At 43.5% G+C, this 12156-nt stretch overlaps 1 protein-coding gene across 1 annotated transcript; it reads left to right on the top strand.

Annotated features, from left to right (window-relative positions):
- Window positions 1-798: 798 nt before the first annotated feature.
- Window positions 799-6561, top strand: MLANA (melan-A). Its single transcript, XM_009669076.2, has 5 exons — window positions 799-866; window positions 1742-1840; window positions 4082-4178; window positions 4965-5066; window positions 6083-6561. Exons 2-5 carry the CDS (start codon window positions 1767-1769, stop codon window positions 6149-6151), a joined length of 342 nt encoding a protein of 113 aa, XP_009667371.1. The 5' UTR covers window positions 799-866; window positions 1742-1766; the 3' UTR covers window positions 6152-6561.
- The last annotated feature ends 5595 nt before the right edge of the window (window positions 6562-12156 follow it).

Here is a 12156-nt window from a genome sequence, read left to right on the forward strand (position 1 = left end):
CTTCAAACTTGAAAAAAAAAAGAAAGATCGTGACAGGATAGAAAGGCCCATGTTAATGCCCTTACTGGGACAATGGCAAACAGAACATGATCCTTGTACTTTTTTTTTTGGCAGTAACTTTTTTTGGCCAATTACAGTACCCACAACTCTAGATTAATCATAGACTGCTGTTTCTTGCCAGGTGCTGTAAATGGAATTACTGTAAAATGTGTGCACGCATGAGCACGAACACTGACACTTTGCACATCCATAGGAAACCACTGCTGCCCACAGGAAAGTGTCTCTCTTTTTGCAGCAGCATTTGCTTACCAGTGCAGAGTAAACCGTACTCACCTTAGTCTAAGACACTGCTGCCATGGTATAACAGCATCCATGTTAGAGTTTTGCCCCAATCACACAGGTTTCTACATACTGTTACAATAGTATAAGATGTGTGAGTACACAAAATTTGAGTTAAACCCATTAAAAAAAATTCTGTTTAGACCACCCTCTGTCACAAAATAATCGGACCTAAATCAAAGTAACTTTTAATTTAGTACTAGTCTGCCCACTCTAGCAACTTGTATTGATTAGGTAGGTAAACCAGTGTTGGATCATCTCTAAGAGGATATGTAATAACACAGAGAAGTACCAGATTTTTGGGATGTTTATTAGGAAGGAAGGATGTAGACTCTAAGAAGAAAGCAAGAAGTTGTCTTCTTGCCTCTGTCATGCTAATGAATGCAGTCAGAAGCTGTACTGAAAGGAATTTAAACTCGTGATAGTCATAAGAGAACAGATCAAAGAGGGGAAAAAAACAGATCAAGTCAAGGAGAAGAAAGCTGTACATGCCTTTAGCTGGCATACAGAGTACAGGTTTGAAGGAGGTAAGACTCGTATTTTTTTAATTCTACCTGAACTTTTCTGTATTGCTTTAGAATTATGCTTCAGAAAAGGCTTGACTGTCTCTTGGTGAATTCTGAAAATGTTTTGTTTCCTTGGCCTGAATTCTCTTGAGTAGGGTTATTGTTTTTTAACGGTACAAGGTAGGCAGATTAATTGGGTACTGTCAAATAGGATCTGTTTGTGTGCTATTTACATGAGAGAAACATGGTAACTTGTGTATTTTTCCTTCACTATAGCTGATCAGTTTGATTTTTAACTGTTCAGACTCTATTTAGTTGGATGCATCATTCCCCAAAGACTGGAAATTAAGATTACAATATACGTTTCCTGTAACTATTGGTAGAACATCTAAAAATATAGGCTGTCAGCAAATGTAAATTGGTATAAACATCTGAAAGTCATTAGATCCCTGACAGTTTATGCAGGCTGAAAATCTGGCCCTTAAGTGTTTACAAGGAATAGAAACAGTGACTTTAAGGACAATACTAGCCTTATCTTTTGAGTATTTTTTCTTGTCCAGGTAAATTGCCTCATTTCTCTATTCCTAAGGGATTAAGTTCAGAAGTCTGCCATCATTTAGCACCTAAAGAGAACATGACAAGTCGTTCTCGGTTACACTCAGGTGCAAGTATCCTGATGTCACTGGAGCTATTCAAACATAAACTTTAGTTTTGGGTTTGAGTTTTGCCTTAAATTGTGACAGTTGTATACATATATGGATATATCTGATTCTAAAGATACCAGTTTGCCCCAGCTCCCCAAAGTGCACCTGTCAAAAGAAAAAAGTTGATAACACATTAGTCCTTAGAGATAGCAATTATTTCCTTCACTGAGAGGCAATATTTCCATCTTGTAGGCTTGAACAGGACCAAGATCACAAAATGCCCAGAAGAAATCACCAGCCAGACGGCAACTTTTTCGGAGGGAAAGGACACAGCTACTTCGCAGCAGAAGAGTGAGCATAAAGCAAAATCTAAAATAGCATGTAATCTGGTGAAAAAATTTTACACTGAAAAGAAATGTACCAAATAGGATTAATTACTGAAAAAAAAAATTATAACTATGGAAGGCAGAGGAGTACTGTTTAGCTATTTTATAGTTGTCTGTGATGTCCTTCATTGCAGTATCTTAAAAAGCATTCAATGGTTAGGAAAAAATGGAATGGCAGAAATTCCAGAATCTACAGCTTGATCATATGATCGCAAGTCATTAACCTTCATAATAAAATTACTAGGCTTACTGAGGCTTATTTCAGATTACGCTTTTGAGGGTGTTTTAAGGTGATCCTTACAATGGCTTTTATCTCCAGATCCGCGTACATGTCTTCAGAACCTCAAAGGGACATCATCTCACCCCAAGGAATATTATAAGTGAAAATCCCAGGGAAATGGTAAAATACCATCAAAAAGCTGATGCAGACATCAATGCCATACAAAAGTGACTCTCAATATTTTGTTCCTGGGAGGGACTCCTTTTAAGCAGAACTAATCCAAGCTAACGCTTCGTTAGCTCACAGTAAAGTATGTTCGGTCTTGGGTTACTAGAGACACTACCCTGCTGGTGATGTGTTATTACTTTAGATGAATTTTTCCAACGTGCTTGGGCTATCCGCATGGAAAATCTGTTCCTAATACTGGTTCGCTAGACCCCAAATTTGGTGACTTGTTCCACACACATACTGCAAGATACTTGTTCTCCCATGCTTATCCTTGGGCACAGAGAGTAAACAAAGGGGAAAGCTCTCTAATGGTATTTCCAAAAATGCTCAGTTCTCCAAAGCAGAAAGCTGACCAGCCACATCTCAGCACTCTAAACAAGCACACTTGCCTCAAATTGCTGTAACTTCCAACGCTCAAATCAAAGCACACGTGCAGTTTTTCTAGAGATGGTAGAGGAAGGTTACTGTCTCATTCCAGGACCACAAGGAGCATTTAAGATGAAACTAAATAAAAATTTATAAGATCACAGCTGCAACTTTAACTGGAATTGCAAATGCACTTTCTTACTTACCTGTCTAGCCTCTAGCTAGGCAGGTAAGGAGTTAGACAGAAAATACGCAGTAAAACGACCAACTTCAGATATGACAGATTCTGTGTTTCCAGGGGAATATGGGCTAATTGATTGCCAAAACACAAGAAGCGTACAGAGGACATAAGACTAAAAAGGAGAAAACAGTCTCAAAAAGCAGAAATGGAATTACCTTCCTAGAGACAGTAACAAAACCAGTGGAGCCGTCTCTTATCATCAGCTGCAACACTGCTGCTCCAGGCAGCAAGCGAGCCTGTTCTTGGACAGGTTACCAGATCTCCATCCAGCACAAAGTACCCCTTTTCAAGGGGCAGAGGTAGCTGGCATGATTCAAGTACATGTGATAAAGAAAATCCCTTTGGTTTCAAGGGGCTTTATGCTTCAAAAAGTGCCCAGGCAGTTTAGACATGGAGACAACCTGCTCTACCACCCTAATCTCTTTGCACTCCGTCTTCATTTCATATGTCTTAGGTCATAGGTACACAAGAAAGACTCAACAAAAAATTGTTAGCAAAAATGCTAACAAATAGATATAAAAAGTCACATAGTCTGTTTCTCAATCCCAATAGAAAAGCTTGGTGGTAATTATTCTAAGCAACTGGATATGAGTGAATTATGGTAAGATATATAAATGGGTGTTAGGATCCCAACTCATGTTATCATTTTTTTCTGCCTTCTTTTCTCTTTAAGCAGTTCCCAGACTCTTCTGTTCATGAAGGCATGGTTTTAGTCTTCTCTTTTTTTGATGGTTACTTATCATCCTTAAAAAAAGGGGAATTGGGGGGAAGAACAGGCCAATAACAGAAAAATGGGGAGCTGTTTCTATGCCTCTTAACAGAAAGAGCATTAGACTGGGAAGAAGAGGTTTTATGACTAGAAACTTGCAACTACTTTGTCACCTTGCTTTCTGATAAATAGCGCAACAGTGCTACTTCTTCTGAGTTCCCGGTTGTGGGAAAGATCTCTTGCAACACATTTTACTAAGCCTGTGTTCCGTAAAACGACCCAGTGACACCAATACCGGGCCTAGCAGGTCACAGAACAAGAACCAGACTGTTAGAGAGTAGTTTATGAATAATTTTTAATAATTGCTTACTTTCATTTTTCTTGTTACTGGAAGAATGCGTCTAGTTCTGCTGTTAATTATTTTGCTCTGCTTTCACAACAGAGCTCTGGGCATTGGAATTTTCATTTTGGTGCTGGCAATTTTACTTATCTTTGGCTGCTGGTATTACAGAAGACGCAGTGGCTACAAAAGTCTACGGGTAAGCATGGCAGCTCACTTTCTGTCACATTATTTTGCCAGCATGTTATCACTATCTGTATTATACTAATGCACAGAATGTCCAATCTAGAATAGGACACCGTTGTCTCGGGCAATACACACACTGACATATACACAGGTATGAGAACAGGCAATATGAAACACCTCTTGTCCTGAAAAACTTGCAAGTCAGGCAAAAGGGTAAGAAGCATGTGGAGGTGAAGTTACGAGCCCAGATTCACAAAACACATCAGTGAAAAAACCTGTTATCTAGGGACACTGAATTTTATATTTACATAATACCCAAAGTGTACAATCTCTTTGCAGGTCTCTACTTTCAAGTTTTGAAAATCTTACCCTGGTCAGGGTTGTTAGATGACAAAAGAATGACGAAAAAGAAAAAAGTTTGAGAATAAAAAACGTTTTCAATGAAGGATTTGAAAAAAGAAATGTGGCAACCGAAAGGGCGATAAATTCAGATAGCTCAGAACATGTCAGTTCTTGCAGCAATCTTGGACTTAAAAAGTGTGATCCTCATTTTTGCTGGCAAAACAACTGGGTTTTATACAGGAGACAGGGTATTATGCTGTAGCAGGGAGAGCAAAAAGTGATATGCAGACAACCTGTCTTACTTGCTGGCATTCTGTGCGGCCCTAAATACCACTTCTAATAAATATTGTAAATTTGCTGTCAAATGTTAAATGATCATTTATGCTTCAACAGCAAGCTGAAGTTTAAGTTCAGTTTTCCTTTCACTTTCTATATCTTTCTTTATGATCTATTACAGAGTCAAAGCTCTAGCAAGGGCACAATACAAACCGTGGTAGGCGAGCGAACAGCACTGGACTGCAAAATGGCTCTGCAGGAGTACAAAAACTTTAATGCTGTGGTAAGTCACAGCTCAAGGTTTCATTTACTTACAACATAGCAAGACATTTTCAGACAATTTTGGTACGCACTCACTAATTATTTCTTTCTTGGATTGTGCTCTCTAGATTGGGTGTTCACTATCCCTATGTTAACTGTTAAAAAGTAGTAATTTGCACAAATTTTAAAGTGAAAAGGTTTTTTAAAATCTGCTATTAAGAATCTTTCTTTTAAAAAATTCTCCCCTTTCACCTACTGTTAAGCTGCATGATCATTATGCAACCTACTAGCTAGGATGCAACATAATGCCCATGTGCTAAAATATATTGAAAAAATATCTTTCTGCTAGATGTTCTACCATTATGACAAACAACAAACGGGTTGTGTCTGGCATGCTGTAGCCTGACAAAAATAGTCAGGGAATGTCACAAAGCAAGAACCAAAGTGCTCAGGTGCTCATAGCTTCTCTAATCAGTATGGAAAGATGTACATTCAAACCTATAACTTTAAACAGTTAACATAAATTAATTGATAAATATACATGTCAAGGTATGGTTGTGTTTACATAGTTTGAGAACAGGGAAAAGGGTAGTTATGTGACAATTTATAACCAATTTTAAGCATGCTTCCAAAATTGTTAACATTAGCAATTACATATTATTATATAATACATAAAATATATATAATATATATTAGCAATTATATAACACACATGCATTAAGAATCTAAATGAAATGTTTTAATATTAATCTGAAATCTCAATACGTAATGAATAATATTTTCCTTTAAAAGTTCCTGCCCCTATAATACTGAAAATTCTCTCTTTGGATGGATATAAACCAAATCAATTTAATCTGATGCAAAACCAGAAACATGTACTAAACTTTAAAATAATAACGACATAGCAAATCAGCTCAGTTATTTTAAGCTATAATAGTGTATCTCATATGAGGGTAAATAGACAGGTGCATCTTTAATGTCATCTTCTTGTACCTCAACTGTTTTTTCACACTTTCACGTTCATTTTCCTTACAATAGGTACCTGATGCTCCACCAGCTTATGAGAAAATTGCTGCAGAACAATCACCACCACCTTATTCACCATGATAATAAGAAAGCTTAAACTCTATGTCTCTTTACAAACTCGATACAAATTAATTTTATTCATGCTTCCTCTTCCTATCTTGCACATTCTAAACCTTCTTTACAGCTAAAACTGCAGTAAAAATCACATGCTTTCATTAGCAGTTGCTGAAAATTTTTCCTGCCTAGGTGGTAGAAAAAGTTCTTGAAACATTTCAGTAAAGCTGAATGTGCTTTTGCTTTAAATTTTTCATTTCCTGTGGTCACATTAAAACAGCATGTTCAAGTCTGGGTCTTTTGTGTCCTTCGTAAATCCATCAAGAGCAAGTACATTCCACTGAGTATCAACACAAGTAGGAAGTGTTGGGACTTCTTTTTTCATCTTCCCTATTTATTTTTCTTTTCTTTAAAAAAGAAATAAATAAACTATTTCCTAAAATATACTGTACAAAAATCCATCACAAAATGGACCGAAACCTTTTACTATATGTCCTGTTAAAAAAGCCTAAACATTTTCCCTACTAGCAGTTCCAGAAGTTAACCTGCACTATGCCTATATGTCTGTTTTTATAATTTATTTGCTTTTCACAGAATCACAGAATCACAGAATGGTTTAGGTTGAAAGGGACCTCTGGAGATCATCTAGTCCAACCTCCCTGCTCAAGCAGGGAGCACGTTGCCCAGGATCACATCCAGACGGGTTTTGAATATCTCCAGCGAAGGAGACTCCACTACCTCTCTGGGCAACCTGTTCCAATGCTCTGTCACCCTCACAGTGAGGAAGTTTTTTCTCAGGTTTAGGTGGAACTTCCTGTGGTTCAGTTTCTGCCCGTTGCCGCTTGTCCTGTTGCTGGGCACCACGGAGAAGAGACTGGCCTCATCCTCTTGACACTCCCCCTTCAGATACTTGTACACGTTGATGAGATCGCCTCTCAGTCTTCTCTTCTCCAGGCTGAACAGGCCCAGCTCTCGCAGCCTTTCCTCATAGGAGACACGCTCCAGTCCCCTCATCATCTTGGTAGCCCTCTGCTGGACTCTCTCCAGTAGCGCCATGTCTCTCTTGTACTGGGGAGCCCAGCACTGGACACAGGACTCCAGGTGGGGCCTCCCCAGGGCTGAGGAGAGGGGCAGGATCACCTCCCTCCACCTGCTGGCAGCACCCTGCCTAATGCACCCCAGGAGACCATTGGCCTTCTTGGCCACAAGGGCACACTGCTGCCTCATGGTCAATTTGTTCTCCATCAGCACTCCCAGGTCCTTCTCGGCAGAGCTGCTTTCCAGCAGGTCAACCCCCAGCCTGTACTGGGGCATGGGATTATTCCTGCCTAGGTGCAGGACCCTGCACTTGCCTTTGTTGAACTTCAGGAGGTTCCTCTCCGCCCACCTCTCCAGCCTGCCACAGTCTTCTGGTGTGTTAGCCACTCCCCCCAGTTTCGTATCATCAGCAAACTTGCTGAGGGTGCACTCTGTCCCTTCCTCAAGGTCACTGATGAATATATTGAACAAGACTGGACCCAGGACTGACCCCTGGGGGACACCACTAGCCACAGGCCTCCAACTTGACTCTGCGCCATTCACCACAACCCTCTGAGCTCGGCCATCCAGCCACTTCTCAAGCCACCTCACCGTCCACTCGTCTAGCCCACACTTCCTGAGTTTACCTACAAGGATGTGATGGGAGACAGTGTCAAAAGCCTTGCTGAAGTCCACGCAGACAACATCCACTGCTCTGCCCTCATCTACCCAGCCAGTCATCCCATCCGAGAAGGCTATCAGGTTGGTCAAGCAGGATTTCCCTTTGGTGACTCCATGCTGACTACTCCTGATCACCTTCTTGTCCTCCACATGCTTAGTGAGGACCTCCAGGAGGAGCTGTTCCATCACCTTGCCAGGCAGGGAGGGGAGGCTGACAGGCCTGCAGTTTCCTGGCTCCTCCTTCTTGCCCTTTTGGAAGACTGGCGTGACATCGGCTTTCTTCCAGTCCTCAGGCACCCCTCCTGATCTCCAGGACCTTTCAAAGAGGATGGAGAGTGGCCTAGTGATAACACCCGCCAGCTCCCTCAGCACTCCTGGGTGCATCCCATCAGGGCCCATGGATTTGTGGATGTCAAGTTTGGACAAAAGATCTCTAACCTGATCCCCCTCCACTAAGGGAGAGTCTTCCTTTCTCCAGCCTTCCTCTCTTGTCCCCAGGGTCTGGAGTTCCCCAGGACTGGCCTTAGCAGTCAAGACTGAAGCAAAGGCAGCATTCAATAACTCTGCCTTCTCTATATCCTTTGTTACCAGGGCACCCGCCCCATTCAGCAGCGGGCCCACGTTTTCCCTACTCTTCCTTTTGCTATGGATGTATTTGAAGAAGCCCTTCTTGTTGTCCTTGACATCCCTTGACGGATTTAATTCCAACTGGGCCTTAGCCTTCCTTGTCGCATCCCTGCACGCTCTGTCCCTGTATTCCTCCCAAGTGGCCTGTCCCCTTTTCCACATTCTGTACACTTCCTTCTTCTGCTGGAGTTTGGCCAGGAGTTCCTTGCTCACCCATGCAGGTCTCCTGCCCGCTTTGCTGGACTTCTTCCTCAGAGGGATGCACCGATCTTGAGCCTGGAGGAGGTGATGCTTGAATACTAACCAGCTTTCTTGGACCCCTCTTCCTTCTAGGGCCCTACCCCATGAGATTCCCCTAAGTAGGCCCCTCAAGAGGCCAAAGTTAGCTCTCCTCAAGTCCAGCGTTGCAATCCTACTCATTGCCCTGCTCCCTCCTCGGAGGATCCTGAACTCCACCATCTCATGGTCACTGCAGCCAAGGCTGCCCCCAACCTTCACCTCTCCAACTAGACCTTCTTTGTTCGTTAGTACAAGGGCTAGCAGTGCACCTCTCCTCGTTGGCGTCTCCACCACCTGCGTCAAGAAATTATCCTCAGTCCTCTGCAGGAACCTCTTTGACTGTTTCTGCCTAGCTGTGCTGTCTCCCCAACAGATGTCAGGGGGGTTGAAGTCCCCCATGAGAACCAGGGCCTGTGAACCGCAGGGTACTTCCAGCTGCCTGTAGAAGGCCTCATCGACGACTTCCTCCTGGTCAGGTGGCCTGTAGTAAACCCCCACAACAGTGTCTCCCATGTTAGCCTGCCCTTTAATCCTTACCCATAGGCTCTCCACTTGCTCTTCATCCACCCCGAGGCAGAGCTCCATACATTCTAGTTGCTCCCTCACATAAAGGGCAACTCCACCACCTCGCCTTCCTGGCCTGTCTTTCCTAAAAAGGTCCGTGACGGCATCCCAGTCATGTGAACTATCCCACCATGTCTCTGTGACTGCAATGAGATCGTGGCCCTGCGACCGCACACAGATCTCTAACTTCCTGTTTATTCCCCATGCTGCGTGCATTGGTGTACAGGCATTTCAGAGAGCCAGTCAAGCACGCAGGCTTCCCAGGAGAGGTGCAAGAGGATCCTCCATAGCCATGTCCCATCCTGTCTCCCCTGGCTGCATGCACCCGCTGGAGGCCTCCTGACTTGAGCGGTGTTTTACTGACTCCCCTGCCACTATACCACTCCCCTTCCCCCATCTTGCCTAGCTTAAAGCCCTCCTTACCAGGCTGGCCAACCTGTTGGCAAAGACACGCGTGCCCCGCTTGGTAAGGTGGATCCCATCGCTCCCCATCAGCTGTCGATCTTCAAACACGGTCCCATGGCCATAGGAACCAAAGCCCTGTTGCCAACACCAGCGGCGCAGCCAGTTGTTAACTCGGAAAACTCGTCTACTCCTCCTCCCGTCCTTTCCCCTCACAGGCAAGATTGAGGAGAAAACGACCTGGGCTCCCAGACCCTTCACCACCATTCCCACAGCTCGGAAGTCCCGTTGGATGGTTTCCAGTTTGCCTTTCATGTCGTTAGCACCCACATGGAAGACCAGCAGAGGGTAGTAGTCCGATGCATGGACAAGCCTTGGCAGTCTATCCACGACATCTCTTATTCGAGCCCCTGGCAGGCAGCAAACCTCTCTGGACAAGAGGTCGGGTCGGCAGAGAGGTGCCTCTGGCCCCTGCAGCAGGGAGTCACCCACAACAATCACTCGCCGCTTCTTCCGGGGGTTCCTGCACGGCACAGGGTCTGCCAGCCAGGCCAGTTGCCTCCCTTGGAGCCGTGCCCAGCTCCTCTTCAGCTGGAGGGCGCTAAACTTGTTCTTCACAGGCAACTCCTGAGGAGGAGCAAGAGCCCTTCTCCTTCTACGAGAGCTCACCAGCTTCCAGCCCTCTTCAACAGTGTTATGATGCACCTTTACACACGGTGCTGAGCCCTCTGACAACTCCGCTGCAGTGGGGGCAGGGGACTCCTGGAGCTGCACCGTCTCCGAGAACGCCCTCTCAATCTCCCGCTCATCCTCTCGGATGCTACGCAGCCTACTAACCTCCTCCCGTAACTCCTTGATCTGGTGACGCAACTGGTCAACCACAGCACACCTCACGCAGGAGAGCTCACTGTCAGCCCAGGCCCCACGGAGAGGCCCCAGGCACTCCCTGCAGCCTGACACCTGCAGAGCTGCATCTGCTGTCTGAGGGTCTGTCTGGGTTGAAGCCTCAGACACAGCCAATGCAGCACCTCCAGCAGCCACCGGGGAACGTGCTCTGCGGCGTGTCATGACCATGCCCCGGGGAAAGGACACACCACTGTGCAAAATGGAGAGGTGCCTTCTTTGCCTTCTGGCACCCTTCTGCACGCACCGCTGCGCAAACTGCTGCGTCTGTTCGCTGCCTCCGTTGGCTGCGCTCTTTTGTACTTAGAAATTTAGAGAGGTACCCTATTAATCTCTGACCTAAACAGATGCCTTACATTTGCCAATTTTTGCTTGAAGATACTTAATGAAAACATTACGCAGTCTTGTAACAGTAAGAAAAACAGATAGGAAAAATATACAAAATACCAGCTTATATATAATTGTGAAGTGATACAAATGTAGAACATAATAGGATGATTAAATTTGTTGCAAAACTAATAAGCTAAAGATCCGGGCTGAAATTAGTACCATTAAACAACCAGCAACACTTGAGGCAACGTTCTTTCAGAGGAGCGTGTCCTACTACAATTGGACAAAACTGACATACACATCTGTGACTCAGAAAAATTGTCTGAATTTCTACAAAGATCAATTACTACGAATAATTGGAAGTGAGGCGCTTAGGAATAAAAGGAAGTGAGGCGCTTAGAACTAAAGTAGTTTACTTTATTGCAGTCATTTTTCAGTAGGATCAACATTAAATCTGTGTGTCTAGCCATTTTAAAAGCTCATGAGTAACTTAACTTTGACTAAATAGAAATATTATTTCTATAACATGTAAGTATTAACCAAAGTAGAGTTATTACACTACTCTTCAACTACATAGCACCAAACTGTTGGAACTGCTCATGCCAAACAAGAGCAGCCAGAGCTTAAACTATTGAACCTCGATACTGACTTATAGATATTCAAGTGATAGTTAAACCCTACTGAGAGACTACCCTTGGTTTTCAGAATGTCATACTATTTTTCCATTCTGTGAGAGCACCCTTCTCTCAGTACAGAAACACCAGTAAACAGTGGTCTAAGATTTTAATTAGCACATGGAAGCAAGACCAAGAAACAGAAGTTAATGGAGTACAATCTTATAAGGATGGAAGCCATTTGCCACCCATTTTAAATACCCTCACAGGTTCTATATTCAAGTAAGGACACTGCAGAGGCTGGGTATTAACCCATTAAAAATTAGCAATACAGAATAACTCAGAACTTAGCAAGAAACATGTAATTGCTGAAGCTGCATGCTGCAAGAACTAGCTATGTTATGTATGTTCTGTAGCAGACTCAAATCTCATGGTACTTGACCAACGGCAAGCTGAAACTTTCGAGGAAGTGAATTTTCCCCCTGAAAAAGAATGAGAGAAATGCACAGAAGCTTCTCAACTGGCAGATATGAAGAGTGAGGTGTAGAGTTCTCAGGTTTCGAGCAAAGACTTTCACTTCAGACACTCAGTTGTATGGCATTAGATTAGTAAATT

This window comes from Struthio camelus, chromosome Z, assembly GCF_040807025.1.
Source record: "Struthio camelus isolate bStrCam1 chromosome Z, bStrCam1.hap1, whole genome shotgun sequence".
Taxonomy (NCBI): domain Eukaryota; kingdom Metazoa; phylum Chordata; class Aves; order Struthioniformes; family Struthionidae; genus Struthio; species Struthio camelus.